The sequence below is a fragment of the Telmatherina bonti genome (assembly GCF_933228915.1).
Source record: "Telmatherina bonti genome assembly, chromosome: 19".
NCBI lineage: Eukaryota > Metazoa > Chordata > Actinopteri > Atheriniformes > Telmatherinidae > Telmatherina > Telmatherina bonti.
Window position 1 is genome coordinate 29,554,065 of NC_136617.1, and position 17,228 is coordinate 29,571,292.

General features: G+C 42.5%; 1 protein-coding gene across 2 annotated transcripts; it reads right to left on the reverse strand.

Moving 5' to 3' along the window:
* Positions 1-371: 371 nt before the first annotated feature.
* On the reverse strand, positions 372-14,900 carry khdrbs1b (KH domain containing, RNA binding, signal transduction associated 1b). Of its 2 annotated transcripts, XR_013771703.1 has the most exons (11): positions 14,500-14,900; positions 12,685-12,806; positions 11,485-11,601; positions 11,006-11,152; positions 9,060-9,193; positions 8,730-8,970; positions 8,383-8,450; positions 7,972-8,030; positions 6,550-6,736; positions 4,331-4,394; positions 372-1,234 (listed from the first exon to the last, which is right to left on the reverse strand). XR_013771703.1 is itself a non-coding variant. In XM_079258250.1 (9 exons), exons 1-9 carry the CDS (start codon positions 14,591-14,593, stop codon positions 6,630-6,632), a joined length of 1,089 nt encoding a protein of 362 aa, XP_079114376.1. In that variant the 5' UTR covers positions 14,594-14,900; the 3' UTR covers positions 6,312-6,629. The 2 variants fall into 2 exon arrangements, 1 of the variants encoding a protein (XP_079114376.1); XM_079258250.1 differs by lacking the exons at positions 372-1,234; positions 4,331-4,394 and having other exon boundaries at positions 6,312-6,736.
* Between the last annotated feature and the right edge of the window lie 2,328 nt (positions 14,901-17,228).

Here is a 17,228-nt window from a genome sequence, read left to right on the forward strand (position 1 = left end):
TAATGGCGCATAAAGACTGAAAAATGGTCTGTTTTGGATATGGCCCGTTGACATTTCATCTCAAAATGATGGTTTCAATCCTGATATCTAATGTTCAACCCTATAAGCAGTAGGCTTTTTCAATAAACCAAATGGAGCCTTAGACTTGGCTAATGCTGCCTCTGACCAGTAGATCGGGACAGAGAAATTTGTTTTTAATACAGGAAAGTAGAGTTTTGACCTCTAAATGTAACTTAGCACCACAGGCAGCTGTAATATCATCAGTGATAATGGCAGAAAATAGCATGGAGGGGAATCAAATCAGCAGAAGAATGATGGATGGATGTTGGTGTGTCTCTCCCCCCCCCCCCCCCCTCCCTCTTCTGTCGCTCTCTCACATGAATCCCCTTGGCACCATCTCACCAAATTATCATACTTGGATGCAGAGCTGCTGCGAACAGCCCACCATTGGTTACAGAAGTGTTTTACATTTGTGGCGAGGGTACATGCAAATGGGGTCGCTGCATTAGCATTCGATATCCTCAAGGTTCCGCGCCGCGTCGTGTGCGTGCTCACTGTGAACTTGAGATGCTGATCCGTACTCTCAGGGCATCTTTATACCCTCCAGCCTTGAATCTTAGGTTCTCATGACAATGAGGTGCAGAGAATAAACAGAATGGGGTTAAAAAAAAAAAAAAGAAGAAAGAAAGAAAATGTTTTGGACCAGACATGGAACCATGTGAGTGCAGCACGCCTTACAGGAAGTGAAGAGTTCCTTTTTATGTCTTATTCAAGGGTTAATAGAAATGAAAAACAATTTCACAGCCTACTATAACGGGAGGGCTCATTTTATGGTGAATTAGGCTGAAACAATTACATCTGCTGCGAGAGGGGGAGGTCTGCGGCGGCTGTGTACAGGAGCATATAATCAGCAAAGGCTTCAAGTGGGCGTCTTCAAAGTTAGCACATAATTACAAGAGGATAATGCCTTGTAATTCAGCACTGACAAGATATGAATTAATAGAAAAATAGTCCGTATGAAATGAATTCAGAAGTCAGAATATTCTGGGTTCCCAGTTAGGTCGCTGTCGTCGTTGACCTGCTTCATGCTCACTTCTTGTTTGAGTTCAAGTCTTTGCAAGCTGACTCTTTTAGGTGATGTGGCGGCAGCCCTTTATTATCTTTTTTTTTCTCCCCTCCCCAACGGGACACCCCCACCTCGTTCACGCCGAGCTGCTCCCCGAGCACCGCTTCACTGCAGAAGAGGAAAAAAAACAGGAAAAAAAAGTGGAGTGAAAACAGAGAGTTTGGCAAAGACAGAAAGAGTTCATTTCCTTTAATGCACTGGCCGCAGTAATTAGAGGTCATTTCCCTGCCAAGCAACACAGCTTTTCTACTGTAGCTAAGCAACCTGATTACTGCGAAGTCTGGTCATTTTTTGGATTAGTGAATTAAAATTTCAATCAGCAGATAATGTGGTCTCGGTTTTAGACTAAAAGAAAACGAGAGCTCAAGGGCAGGCGTCTTGTTTGATGCGGTGTGGTAAAGTCTCCACATGATGCGCCTTTCTTTGTTGCTTTAGAAACAAGCTGGATTTTTATGCTTATATAAAAAAAAAACTAAAAAAAAAAACTGGCAAAAGTCATATTGAACACATCATTCTAAAATAAAATGGACCTTTCTGTCAAAATGTCTCCAAAAAAAAAAAAAAAAAAAAAGTGCCCTTTAACACAGTGTTCTCCAACAGGAGCAGAAAATATCCCTCTAGCTGTCGTTCAGCTTCTCTCTGGCTCCATTTCTGGAATGACCAAAGTCTTCATGCCTCTGCTTTCCTCCTGTCAGCTACCGCTCCTCATTAGTCACTTTCCCAGAGACTGCAGCGAAGACGGCGTCGCGCCCCTCCCTCACCCCACTCGCTCGTACTCGCTGAGGGGTATCACGACCACACACCAACTCTCAGGCACTGTCAAAAGCTGAGGCGACTTCTAGGAGCGGGGCAATCATCAGAATCAACCAACCTTTGAAATGCTGCAAATGTCACGAACGTGGAGCTGCTGAATAATGTGGCACCGGCTGAAAGGCCTCGAGGGGTCTGCAGCACACTTACTTACACAATGGTCTTTAGAGAAAAAATGGAGAACTTAAAAAGGACCATACCAGTGCTTTGAAATGTTTTAGACCATTACCTACAAACTGCAAATATGTTAGATTACAGCTCCAGATGGTTAATTCACATCAGGGGAAGTTCTTCACGTTAGTGCTGCACATCGGGACCAAATGACCAACAATAAAGATCCTGGAAACAGCTGATTACTTCTAAAGACGTCGTCCAACTGTTCAGAGCAAACTGCCTGCAAGCACCTTTAAAATATGTTAATGAAAAGAATTTATACAAATGTAAAGTAACTCCAGAGATTGGAAAGAGATCTGGTGGGGTTTTTTTCTGAGTAGAAGCTGCTGCCAAGAAGCTGCACAGGCTCCAGGTTCCTCTTTAATGCTTACAGTGAAGGATACATTTAGCAACAGGAACCCTTTCCAGGAACTTGGGTCTTCTGCAGGGCATGTGGGGCACGCAGTGCTTGCTTTAGCATATCCTTGCACCCATATCTGCCTCAATATTCATAAGAGCTCCTAAACAACAAATTTCATGATTCATTCAGCTTAAAATACGCCGAGATAACCATCAAAGAGGCAAATGGGTCAACTAAGAAGGGAATTAAAGATGAATCAGTGCTTCTGATGGCAGCGAGAAAGCTGTAAACCAGAGGAGCGCACCGATCCCGTTCGATTGCTTCACAGTGTTCACATGTAGCTTAAAGCTTCACAGGCTGCTGTTTGACCAGTGAAGCAGCTCAGATGGTCCAACATAGACCACAAATCCTTAAGCCTTAACATGGAGACATTGGCTCGTCTTCAGACAAAGCTAAACGCAGCAAGAAGGCTTCTGACTAGAACCAGCAGGAGAGCCTAAATCACTCTCGTATTGAAGTCTCTTCACTGGCTTCCGGTTGAGTATCGTATTCGTTTGAAAAACCTTGGTGCTTACTTTCAACAGGGTCGTGTTACATTGAGGACCTAATAAAGCCCTACAGTCCCGCTCGAAGTCTGAGGTTGTACAGGCAACACCTGTTCATGGACCCGAACTCGTTTCACAACTTGGGGAGACCAATCTTTTAAAGCTGTCGCTCCCCATCTCTGCAATAAGCTTCCCCAGGATCTGCACTCTCTGGATCCAGTAATGTATATTTGTTCAGGCAAGCATTTCAGCTCCAAACAGACTCAGCGGTGCCGTTTCATATTTATAATGTGTTTCTCCATACGTTGTATGTTTTATTGTTGTGAAGCATTTTGTGACCTTGTGTCTATGAAAAGCGCTATATAAATAAAGTTTATCTTATCTAAAGAACACACTTAAGTTTTTTAAGCCATCCTGTACATCAGAGCCGAGTGGAACACAACCTTTACTTCTTTAAAAGCCACTCTACATTATTTTCAAACCTTAAACTGTGCTTCAGACTAATCTGGACTACACATTGACATTCGTTTCCTGGAGCCGTTGTTGCTTTGTAGCATCCAGAGGCCGAGAAACTGCACTTTACAACATCATGTTCCAGCCTGTAACATCGTGGTACAGCTATGCTTTGCTTTCCAGTGCCTCGTTTCACACACTGAATACCTGCACACTGGACATTGTGAACGAACAACTTTGCTGCAAAGAACCACAAGAGGATGTCAAACAAAAGGAAGTGAAAGAACAAGAGAAAAAGCAGGAGGGACTTTTACTGGCTGAGGAGGGCTCAGAGAAGAGAAGGATAAAGGACGGATGCTGAATTAGCCTTCGTTGCGTGCTTCTGTAAATGCTTCGGTTTGGTATTTACTTATATCACATTCTGTGGCATCAGTCTTAATTTAGAAAGAAATAAACTGAAATTATGCAGTTATTTCCAGAGATTATTATATTTTGGTTATCAGAACAAGACAAATTTAAACTAATATTTTCTTTATTGAATATTTCTTAAATGATTAGTGTATCAGAGTTTGATACTTTTAAACTAAATTGACATTTTCGGCTCAATCACTGAACTATATGAATATATAGTAACAAAAACAGTAAAAACAAATAACAGAAGGGGAAAAAGGGGACGTTGCTCTTTGCAGCAGACAATCTTAGTAGGAAGATCTGCAGGAACAGAAACACCACCATCCATCTGGAAGGTAAGACTTGCAACGGAAACACTGGATGATGAGTTTTTCATTATCCAGTCAGTTTGCCAAGACGTCCAAAATCTCAAAATGGTCTTTTTTTTTTTTAATAGAGAAAAATAAGGACAGGAAGCATCAGCGAACCAACCTGAGGGCTGCAAGGTCTCCAGCAGACCGTCAGTCTCCGGGCACTCAGTGACCGATAGCTGTGCCTGAAGGAAGGACAAAGCCCAAATCATCACCTCGTCTAAAACCACTGGGAGCAACTTGAAACTTGTCATGCAAAATCTACAAGAGAATTTATGCTCATGCAACTCGGTGTTTGGATAACTGCACAGGTTTTTTTTTTTTTTTTTTTAAATTACAGTAAGCAACCTTTACACAGCAAATAAAAAAAGTACCAGCGGCTCGGCTGTACAGAAAATATTGACAGATTTGGCTTGGTCCATTTAAGCTAGAGTTGCATTAACACTATCCGAACATATTTTGTTAGTACACAAAAACAATTATTTTGGTACATAAAATCCACTACTATGTAATGTTGGAAGTTACTTTTTTTTTCTTTCTTACTTTTGAGTCGATTCTTTTTTGTTGCAATGACTGTAATAATATTTTAAGAAAGTGTTTTACCAGCAAGTTTATGTCAAAGGATAAACACACTACGAAATTAAACATTTAGGGTTAGGTTACCTTTACAGTGGAGTTCTCTAGGTTATAACCATCCTCTCCATTGCACTGCCATTACTCTGTACTAAAGTAGCCATCGCGCCAGCGTCATTCATGACAATGAAACCTAGACCTGAATGGTGGTTTGAATTCAGTTAATTTTCAGACGCTATAAAAGCAATTCTCATTGACGATTACGACCACAGGTAAGAGGATTGAAAAAGTCTTATACATACCCAGGCATTCAATGCTTTACAACTCTATACACATTAGGAAGCTATCCAGGTTATTTTAGAGGTCTTACCTCTGGGTCCTTTTTAAAAAGTATAGAAAGAGAGAGAAAGAATAAGTTGTGCTCTTTTGATAATCAGTCAAGACATCATTTAGTATGGTTAAAGTCTTCAGACGGAAATACATTCATTTAGATTTAAAAAGCGGTTTTGAATGAGAAACAAAGGAAAACACCTACATCTGACTGCTGAAAGTTGTTTAAAAAAGGCAATTTCAGAGTTTTACTAGGACAGGAAACAAATAAAGCAAGTTAAGTTTCATAAAAAACAAACTAAGCTTTATTGACAAATTGCTGCAAAACATCTTTTGGACAGATTTAGTAACCTATTTAGGCAAGCTTACACAAGTAGCATAATGCATTTTATGGAGAGGGTACAGATACTAGTGGCAGAATAAGTACAGTTAGGATGTTTTAAAATATGTACAAGAGTTTGGATTGAGCTGCAGGATCCCTTCTCTACAGTAAGAGAAGACCCATGTGGAGATTTTTGTCCCAATCCTTCTTTTGTGTAGTTTGTGCATGCAGTTTATTATAGAATCAGATCACAAAAATGAAGACTTGAACTGTTTTAGATTAACAGGCCACGTCTCAGCCAGATTCTCATTAAACATCTTGTTTTCAGTCTTAATTTTTTTTTTTATTAAACAAGTAAAACAAATTGAGGATATGAGGACAGTCCATCTCAACAGTGTCTATTAGGGCTATATTTCAAAACTCTAAGTTCAATGACAAATATTGCTGCCTAAGTCTACATGGACAATGTTTTAGAAACTATTTAAAAACAAACCATTATCAAGAATGAATTGTACCGATCCCATTAACATTGATTTAGCCTTATCTTAATTATGCACGATTTGTTTGTTCACTTTTTGTCTCTATATTACATAATTAAAGTTTAAAAAGTTCTTTTATTCGGCTATATTAACAGAATTTTGAAATGTAGCCTAAATGGGAATCTGCAACTGACCCTCAACAGATTCTTTATTTTTAAAAACAATTAAAATAGATTCATTAGACAAATAAGTCATGAGCCTCTAATCCATTAGAAGAAGGGGAGCGTCCCAGACAGTTTAAAAAAAAAAATTAACAATGAAAAAAAGAGAAAAATACAGATAAAAAAAAAGCAAAATGCAAAAGATTTTTTTTGGGGGGGGGGGGGGGGGGGGGGGGGGGTTGGGGGGTTAAAAAGGGGAGGGACGACAGCTTTTCCTCTCTTGCCATCTACAAGCTGCCGGGTGGGCAGGCGGTTGGTAAAGAGGCGTTACAAAGTAGGGTTCGCGGTCAAATCTAAAAAACCAGTTCTGATTTTCAGTTCCCAATTTGCTCTCTTGTATAAAGTCCAGTGTAAGAAAGAAAAGAAAAACAAAAAGTAAAAGAAAAAATAAACCAAAGACAAAACAGACAATTACTTTTGTCAGGCTTCCTAAAGCGAGAGCTGCCGTGGTAGAGAGGCGGTTATCGGGGCGACACTAAGGGTGGCGAGTCCGCTTTAGTACTGTCGGTACGGGTGCTCCCGGTAGGTTGTCTTGCCGCCCCTGGATGGGGGAAGGGCCTTCCCTGGAGTTGTCCGCTGGGTGCCATTCCAGTCATCTTGGCCTGGACGAGACAGGGACACACAAAGAACAATTTAACATGGATTCAAAGCAGAAAACAGCTCAACAGCACAACTAGTGGCCAAAAACTGTCCATGCTGCACCTTTAAAGATACAATGTAAACTGGACTTTGTTTGGATCTAAAAAGCTTTTTATTGATGCTTATTTTGTGTTTTTATTTAGTGTCTCATTTCAATATTACACAACATTTTGTGTAAATTTTCAAAACTCAATGTATCTGAACCAAAAAGGCTCAAAGGAAATGTACATTCAGCAAGAATTTTGTAATTGTTATCTAATAAATGTGAGTTATGTGCTTTACAGTCTGTGTTATGTTGATATTTATGTAATATTAGAATATTCTGCTCTGTTGCAAGGTAAAATGTGAAAGACAAGGCAGGGAGAGACACCCAGCACCTGAAAATTCAGTCTGTGTAGCATCAGCGGCAGAATTTATGCTGGTTAATGTCATTTTATCAAAGTGCTCCTAGCTTCAGTTTTATACCCCTCCCCTTTTTGTCTATGACACAAAAACATACAACAATGCATCATTAAATGTCGTTTCTGTTGAATTAGTAAAATATTTATATTGGAATAGGTCTTTTAAGTTGACTTTCCAGTAAATGAGGTCATTATTTGAAAGAAGTTAATGGGTTGAATACGTCTGACATTACGCCCCATCTCACCAGTTTCCACAGGCAAATACCGGGATTGCTACCAGAGCATCCAACCCGAACTGTCCCACGTTTTTAAGGACCTTTCTGTTGAGCTGACACATTTGACACATCCATCGCTATCCGGCTGATAAGCCACCTACCAGGTAGAGGTATGGATGCCATCAACAAACACTGTTGCAGAAGCAACAGAGATCCAGATTTTCTGAACTAAACTGGACCAAACCGGCCTGTATTGACCCGGCCACATTGGCAGAAATGAGATTTTAGTTCAGTGAACTAACAGATTTTAGTAAAGGCTAATGAGAACCTATGTCTCTACAACTTAGTTTAAGCATCCACTCAGATTTCCAGTAAACTCAACTAATCCTGGACTACAGTGCTTAGTTAGTGGTTTTAGTTGGTCAGTCTGTCAAACTGACATTAAATGCTCCCAACAAATCTGGAACCATTTATGCACATTCATTTCATACACACCAATAAAAACTACAAAGATCAGACATAATCTCATTTTCTACTAGAAAGTTATTTTTGCTCAGGCAATATAAAAAAAACCCTTCTTACCATATGAGTCATATGACTCTGTGGTCTCTCCATGTCCGTAGTCATAATATTCTGGCTCTCTGGTGGTCCAAAACAGCAAAGAGAAGGAAGAGAGGGAAAAAAACCCACTTTAATCTTTAAAGGAAAAATGCATCACATAGCCGCTAACTGGCATGTTCAGGCAGACTCTAGCTGGCTTTCACACATTAGATCAAAGCCTCCCTCTCTGGTGAGGAGCATCTGAGTGTCATCAGGTCCTCTTAAGAACACCACCATCCAAAACAGGCAACACAAACCATCAGCTGTGATAAAACCCAAGTAGGATTGTCATTTTTCTCAAATCTTAGCTCAAGTGAAAGCAGAAACCAGCTGATCTGGTTTGAGTTGCGAGAAGCAGGTAAAAACAAGCAAAGACACATCTGATTCACTTACGCCTGCGGCTGATTGTAATAGCCGTCGTATGAGTCGTAGGATGGGTCTGTGTAGCTCTCATCGTAGCCCTGGAGATGAGCGGAAACAAGAGTGAGATTTAAGCACAGGCTTCTTCATGAATCATGAATGTCAAGATGTCCCCAAAGTGCTACACTCATACTGAAGCAGACGTGCTCCGCCTCACATCTACAGCTTCCAAAGTCCCTTATCCCCACTTCCACTAGTCCGCTAAATAAAAGCTAGCAGAGGGTCTTACTCAGAGCATCAGATCAAATTTAACTGGAAAATTATCCGCCATATACACACACTTTACCTTATAAATGATATGTCATTTATTGTGCGCTTACATAGTCGTCATAGCCTTCAGCAGCTGCACCAGGGGTGTGTTGGTGAGCCGGGGGTGGTGCCATCCTCTGAGGTGGTCCACCAGCCAGGGGTCTCGCCCGGGGTGCCACAGCTCCCCTGCTGGGTGCTGCAGGGGGTCCTCCTCTGCCTGCCGGGGCGCCTCTCACTGCACCGCCTCTGCCTGGGCCACCTCGAGTCACTCCTCCTCTAGCTGCACCGCCACGAGGAGGCATCCCCCTCCCCCTGAAGGAAAGAACACGGAGTTGCGTACAAAGATGAACTGCGGAGTCTTAGATAGAGAGAAAATCACATTTGTGCGCACTTTTCCATACCTGTGCTGTCCGGAAGGTGGGACTCCACGGCCTCTTCCCGGCATGCCCCCCCGACCTCGGCCCCCATGCTCCTGCCCTCCGTTCAGGTAGCTCATCTCCATGAACTGCTCTTGGCAGATATCATCCATCATGTCCTAAACACAGGAACCAGAGCACAAGATCTGGGAATGCTTAAGGTGCAAAAATAGAAAAGAAAAAAAAAAAAAAAAAGAAAGAAAGGGGGGTGTGGGGGTGGGATTACAGGGCTACTTAACCCCCTTCCCTCCTCCAAATGAGTGGCGACGAGTCGAGCAAGTGCAGGAAAAAGTCTCAGTGACTCAGAGCTAAAGAGAGGAGGGGGTGGGATGTGGGAGGCTGGAGAGCAACACTCCTTGTTTCCCTCCAAGTCTCTCCATCACGCAGGACATGCAGATCTAATCCCTCCGGCGCTTCCTCACAAGTCTGCTGCCACGGCATCAGCGGCAACCTGATTTTATCCACAGAAACAATAAGTTGCTGCAGGATTAGTGGAGCTGCCCATCTGAGCAGCACAAATCCCGTAACGCGATCCCCCCCGCCTTTCTTCAGGGAGCAGATCGCGAGAGCTGCTCTGTGACCCGATCAATTCTTTTTCATATATCAGTCCCCGAGCCAGGAGTGATGACAGGACTCTAATGATGCTGAAAAAGGGATGAAAAAGGTGTCTACTCGGATAAACAGCGAAGACAGCGGCCTTTGATTTATCTGCGACAAAAAGCAGTCAAACGCCGAGTCATCTGACTGATTCCAAACTTGTTTCAGGAGAAACGCGCTGTGGCCTCGGTTGCTGCTGCATCTTTAACCATTACTGCCTAGAGGTCGACCTTCTATAGGATATAAAATCTCTGCAATGTCTACGTTGTTATGCACGAAGCTATGCAAACATTAAAGGGATGAGGAAGAACAAAGAGTCAAATCCTCCAAGAATACCTGAACACAAATGCAGGCAAATCTCTAACGCATCACATCCTACCGTTTTCTTAAAATATAACCCTGCTGCAAACGACAAGCTTCCCCGCCTGACAGATTACTGCCTTTAATTGTAGCGAAGGGTGCTGCAGGGCATGGCTTGTCCTCACAGCTGGTTCTCTGGTCCATTCATCTTTTAACGCTGATCCAAATGAGTCCTCTAAAGCATCCTGTGCACCAATTAAAAAAAAATCCAAGATAACTCCCAACTCCTGAGCCTGTTTTGTCAGTCATGGCAGAGCTCAACTTTCTCAGTACAGACTCATAATGCAGGTGGCGTCGGCTGTGTGGTGTGATTATACCCACATGTCTGTCAAAGTCGTCCAGCTCCGGGGTGATTTCTGAGACTCAGGTAAAAGGTGCTGTGATGGATGGACGGGAAGCAAACCACTGGGTTTTGGAGAGGTGGGGGGGAGGGGGCTGACACTGACACAGTGAAAGTGACCCAATTCCTCCCTCTTAAGCTGATTGCTGTACGTGCCTGGACTGTGCCATCGAGTGTGTTTGCTCCAGGTAAATACCCACTCAATCTCCTCCGCCTGTCCTACTGGGCAGCCACCCAGAGCTTTGTCTAACTGTGGAAGGCACACCCTCATTCAGAGCGCGCTCAGTCAGGGCTGAAACTTTTTTTCTCACCTTGCTAATTAGAGATGCTGCGGAGCCTTTTTAATCTTTAACACTTCAAAAAGAACATTTTTAACATTTAAACAAGGACACAAAGTGGTTTTAGTAGAGTCCTCCCCGCCCCAGTCTGCAAGCCTTGATGAGAAATTACTCCGTTAAGAGCTGACATGATTAGCACATTACTCGATTAAAAAAATTCTTTTGCAACCATATTAATATTAATCTCACACTACTTTTGAATAAACTAAATGAAGCACAGCCCAGCTTCATCTTCCACCTCAGCTGTCATCATTTCTGTTTCTTTCTCTTGTATTTAAGTCATTACATAAACTTACAGGAAACAGGAACTTTTTGACCTCCTCCATGGCATGCGCCATGCGCAGGTAAGCGTCTGGAACAGGTGCGAACACCTCGATGAAAACGTGCAGCTCCATGGACAAGTGAGCGTACTTGGGCTCGCCGCCTTTCCTCAGCTCCTCCTCCTGAAAGGAAAGGCAACATGGTGTCAGCGAGCCAGAGGGAGAACGCAGCTAATGCAAAAATGTAATTATGCATGAAGTAAATTGCATTTTATCTGCCTCAGAAGGAACGTAAGAAAGGTGTGGCGTTTCCTTCCTGTATCAGACTGGTAGATAACAGGTTTAGCAGGCTATTTGTATGTTCCTGGAACAGATGTGCAGTGCATGGACGCCCTTGGCTTTATGTGAACATTAACATCTGGGATCTCTGCCTTTTATCCTTCTGCAGTAAAGTCCAGATGTGTTTTCACCTCATGTACCCTTCAAACAAGTGTGTTAAAGAATGCATGTAATACCTTGGCTTTGTCCCTCATAGATCCTTTGCCCAGCACAGAGATCTTGGCTCCAGTCTCCTCCTGCAGACGTTTGATTGTGTTGCCCTGAGGTCCCAGAATCTTCCCCACAAAATTGAACTGACAGAGAAAAACAAAGCAAAAGGAAAATTAGTCTGACAATCAAAGCAGGCTCCAGTTTAATACCCAAAGAACTAAAGGAGTGATCGCTGTCAGGGGTATTAGAGGCCCATACTGCAGCTTTAAGTGGTAGATTTACCAGACAAAGTCGACATCAGCCCTGGAGGATTGTAACACCGTCAGCTTCTATTTGCTACAGTCATCTATGCAACTGAGCCAGAGCCCACTTGTAATATAAAGCTGGAATCTTCTGTTCCCTCAACCTTTCAACAGAGTAATAACCATGTCTTACAATAAGCTGTCACCGCCAGCAACATTTAGCAAAAAGCTGCCCTAAAAGAAGCAATATCTTCCCAGGGGCTGTAAAAGTGGTTTCTACAATCTGAAACACAAATTAGCTCTGTCACCCCTGACACTGTTGTGTCGTGTACAGACTGCAACCAAGGCAGGGAGATCAGATGGCTGTCACAGCCCCAGAGACTGTTCTCATTTATCACATTGATCCTGCTAACTGAGGCAAGGATCTATAAGTCTAATTCTAACTAATAAAGTCAAGCAGATTACAACCACTTTTGACTCCCATGTCCAGCCTGAACCAAAATGGACAACTATAGCATAGACAAACTTCTGCCAACACATTCAATGGTACAAAGATTCTGCACCACACAGCTAGGAATGTGTTTTCAAAGTTTCATAGGGCAGATCATCAAATACATCCATCAAAAAATACCAAATAATAAATACAAAAATCAAATGTAACCAGACGAAAGCTCATGAGTTCACATAATGAAAGCCAAATTAAGCTTCACTTTAAATGAAAAAGATCTGAACGCAGGATGGCTGTATATTCCACTCTAATTACAGCTAAATTAACATTTTGGTCCATTTGGTGATATTTTAGAACATGTCAGGAATGGACTGTAATTATAGTCTGGAGCTTGGAGATCAAGAGTTGAGGAGTAATTTGAGACTCCCAGGTAACCCATGGCTTTGTGTAATTGAAACACAGCAGCAGGGGAAAATTAAATCAAGAGGAGTTAACAGAAGACGAAGAAAAAGAAAAGCAGGGCAAAGAAGGCTCACCTTCGGGTACTGTTTGACAGGTATGAGCACTCGCTCCTTGAGTTTGATGTTCTTTGTTGTGAAAAGGTCCAAGTAGGTCTCTGTTTCCTTTTTAGTCTCTCCTTTCTGGATTCTATCAATTTCTAGAAGACAAGAGGTTAAATAAAAACAAAAACATCAGTTTTGGTTCACCAGAGCGAGCTTGTTTTGATACGTTTGACCATTACAAGTACATAGCTTGGCAAAACAAGAAAAAAAAAACAAAAAAAAAAAACAAAACCGAAAACTTGCTGTACTTCACTAGTTAAGATTACCTAAGTTACCTTTATTTGGGATAAACATCTGTCTGTATATATTTTGGTTCACCAAACAATGCAAAATATTTCAGATGTCAGAACGAAAAATGGCATAAACTCCTTGTACTCATCTTAAAAACCCGGTCAACTAACCCACTGAACACTTATTGTTTTCATAGTTTTAACAACATTAACAGATAATTTCCTTTTTTCCCTACATCTCCACCATGGAGCACAGCAGCAGCAGCAGCGTCTTCACCCCCTCAAACCACCACCTCTCTCTTGGCCATGACATCCCCTGAGTCTGCGATGTGCAAACACGTCAGCTACACCACAGTCTACCAGCTGCAGATCCCAGGGACGCTTCGGTGGACATTTCACCAAGACCAACTCGCAGCACATCCTGACACACTTTGGCATACTTGAAATTCCAGACAGTAGCCTAGATTTTTGCATATCCTGTAAGACAAATACGCCAAGTGAGATTACCAGCCAGGCTTCCTGAGATGCTGGTGTGGAGCAGAAATATACAGGCTAGGCTTTGAAGAGAGGTTCACAACACCCCGACGACAGCAGACCAAACTTACTATTTTCTTTTGATGTTTTATTTAAAAGATAAGCAGCACAGAATGACTTCACTATGAAAAAAAAAAAATCCTATATATTCACAATTTATTTTACATATCAAGCCAAATTATGTGAAATTAATCCAATTATATCAGTTTTAATTTAATAAACAAAGGATAAGATTTCAGACAGCCACAAAAGTGAGACATTTTCCTCCAGCACAGCTACAACTGAATCCAGGATGTACCCCAGCTGCAGTCGCCTCCACTACCTGGTAAGAGCACTCAAAAGGCGGGAGACACCGGGACGTCAGACTCCCTGACAACGTCATTATTAGGCCGCCTCTCCTGCTTTCGAGGAGAAATGTGACCCAGGCATTTTACACGGTCAGTTGCGCACATTTTCAACGTTACATTAAAATAAAACAAATAAATAAATAAATAAATGAAGCTGACAAACGGCTGATAAAATGGTTAAATTGGATCAGCCGTTTGAACCGTTAGAAATTTAAACTTTAAACTGCACGAGCCACCCCGCTGCCCCCCCCCCCCTCCATGGTGTGAGAGGTATCAGCAGCGACGTGTCGCAGCTGCGCGAGGGGAAGCGGAAATTATTTAGCAGTGCATGTGAATAAAGTGCGTCTCCCTCTGTGACGCCGTTCAAGCTTCAGGCTGTCTACCGTTTTTCAGAGTATTCATTAACTAGCTCCAAAACGTATCGCGCGCGCCCTGCTTTGATTGCTAGGCTTCGAGGTGGACCCAGTGTCAGCACTGCGGTCACGGGCCCGAGCCAGTTCACGTCCCGTGCGCAAGCACATGGCGCTGAATGCGTCCAGGTGAGCCTTAGTATTTTCAGAAAATTCGTTTCACCTCGAACTGTTTGCGTCCTCGCTTTTACTCAAAACGTCCGCAACATCGTGGGGGGCAAAAGGGGAAAAAAAAACCCGCACAAACATTACTTAACGGCTCTTTACCTCCGTTTAAAAGTTTCATGGCGTGGGTGAACGAGGAGTCCAGGCTGTCTTTCTCCGCCAGCAGCTCGGGGAGATATTTATCGTCGTTCTCCATCTTGTTGAATTCAAAGCGAGAGGAGGAGGGGGGGGAAGTCAGTATCGGTGCAACAAGAAAAAGCGTTAAAACTCCAATAATAGTAGAAGGGGCAGAAAAAGAAAAAGTAGTCCGGTTATGTAACTATGGAGTGCGACGTATCTCCTGAGCAGACGGGGCTTTGCATGTGGCTACCGGCCGTTTTGTAGGTCGGACGGGTCCGCAAATCTGCCTCGCTGTGGTTTCCTAACCGTCTCGTCCCCTCTTTTCAGCAGCCCTGGCTGGTTGGAAATGGGAGAACAAAAGCGGTGAGAGAGTAGAAGAGAGATACGACTCTAACCGACGGAAATGAGCTCAGAAGGACGTAGATGTCCGGATTGACACCGCCTACTGCGCGCCTGTGTGTAACGCCTCTAATCTCCACAACCATTTTCCAATGTTTCAATCTGGTACTGGTTTGCATCATACTAACTCAAATATCCAGCATACAAAATGGGTCGAAGACTTTTAATACTTTGCACTCATAATGAAACTTTCTTCAGTGTTCCTATCTATTATGTGTATCAGAACTTAAAGAGCTAAGAAACTAATGGCCATTTGGCAATATTGACGTCACGTTAAGGCACCACTTTAGAGGTTTAACAAAAGTTTAGCTTAATTTAAAAAAACAAAACATATATATAGCCTTTTATTGCAAAGATTCTGAGAAATAAAAATAAATCTTCTACAGCTTTCTTTTCAATGGTTTGGATGCCACCGTTATAGTTTGTATAGAGCATAAAATGTTGAAATGTACTGCTACATGAGACCTTTTCATACAAACTGATCAATTAGTAAACAGAAGTCTGGGTAAGTGAAGCGGTACTGAAATAGTGGGGCTTCCATATGAGGCTCTCTATTGCCCCTCAGTGGTAGACCTTGCTGTGATCAGCGAGCAGAGAGCCATACTTACTCTAACCATCCGTTTTCCTCTCACTGGTGTATTGATTTAAAAAATGCTTACATGTGAGTGAAAAGCATAGTAAGGAGAATGTCCAGTAGACACATCTCAAGCCAGGATTGATTTCTCCCACTCAGCCAGTGGTAATGAACCCACAGTGCTATTCAGCGAAGCACAAGGGGGGTCAAAGGTTAGAGCTGGCCTATGCATACAAAGCAAGAAAAGACTACTTCTTCTATGTTGGGTCTTTAACGCACGCTGAAGCGTGCATTATGTGCAGCCTCATGCTCTTTGAGCAAACAGCAAAAAAAAAAAAAAACTGCCAGTGATTTGTCAGTCCGCCGCTGGAGTGAAAACTATTACGATCGACCGCAGGTGTACCCAGGCATGCATCTGCTCAAAACAAACAAAGGCAAAAATTGTCTGCAATAAACACTTATGGGAGACCAAAGACCCACTCTAACTATCAGCGCTCAGTTTGATCTATCTCCGACCATTACAGTGTTATTAGTGTTGGGGGTTGCAAGGTTGTTCTGACTCCTCTTGTCATTGACAGAATGAATCGCCTGTGAGCTGAATTTCAATTGGCTCATAAAAGGAAGACTTACTTCTCTTGGCAGGTGGAGAAGTTCCAATCTGATAGCTTGTGCATTTGCCTTCTGCTTATGTGGGTCTCCCCTTGTCCCATAACATACAGGACCACAGTCTGGGGTAAACAGGGGCAGATGGAGGGAGGTAAACACTGTGGTTAGGCTAATATAAACTGCCACTTTCCCAGGTTTTCGCATATGACAATTATTCATGCCCCACAGGTTTAAAAAAAAGAAAAAGAAAATGGCAAAGATTCAGTGCACCCCCTGCATTTCATTCTTGTTAAAGCAGGGGAGCCAGCGTTTAGAGCATCATGGGAGTGTGAAACGCCACTAAAAGTCAAACTAATGAAATTCTTAGCAGCTCCTTATGGCAGGTGTCACTGCCATTTTACAAACTGCATAATAACAAGACTAGAAGCTAAACCCCCCTGTGAAGATGTACATGGGCACAGATGTTTAGTTGTTCGTCAGCTTAGATCTAAATGCTACTGCACTTAATATCAGATTTTTATTGATAAGTTTGACTTGCCAGTAGGAACTGCGATGGATAGGCAACCTGTCTAGGGTGTACCCTGCTTTTCACCTAGTAGCTGCTGAGATAAGCTCCCCAACCCTGCATTGGAATAGGGACGAATGGATGGACCTGTCATCAGTATGTTTACTATAATTCATCCTTAGGAGGACATGAATACATTGTGTTCCAACCATGCAATCCATCCAAAAAAAAAAAAAAAAAAACACATTTAACTCAAAATCATAATTTAATATTAAGACAGATCTGGGTCAGGCCACAACCAGCTGAACCAATGTAGATATTGTGATTTTACTGTTAAGGGGAGAATTCCAGCAGCTGCTGACATTAACTGGAAAGTCAGGGAATAATTAAAGTCAGTAGGAGGTATTCTCTGGAGGACTTGAATGTCTCAACCAAATGTCATTGCAGAGCATAGTTGTGGCAACGTTTCACCTGAAACCACAAATGTCAGCCTTGTGGTGCCACCAGAGAAAAGGTCAAAGGATCGCCAAAGTAATTAGGATTAAGAAAATACCAGTCCACTTAGATTCTGAGATATTACCAGCGGAGGCAATGCTCGTGGCCTGATAGTTTCATTGAACAAACTTC

What these genes read in the sequence shown, in the direction of transcription:
- khdrbs1b (XM_079258250.1), bottom strand. Translation starts at nt 14,593, where the DNA reads ATGGAGAACGACGATAAATATCTCCCCGAGCTGCTGGCGGAGAAAGAC. An exon ending in CTATGAGGGACAAAGCCAAG is followed by an intron (nt 11,153 to 11,484) that starts GTATTACATGCA and finishes CTTTCCTTTCAG; the next exon opens with GAGGAGGAGCTGAGGAAAGG. An exon ending in CCACCTTCCGGACAGCACAG is followed by an intron (nt 8,971 to 9,059) that starts GTATGGAAAAGT and finishes TCTTTCCTTCAG; the next exon opens with GGGGAGGGGGATGCCTCCTC.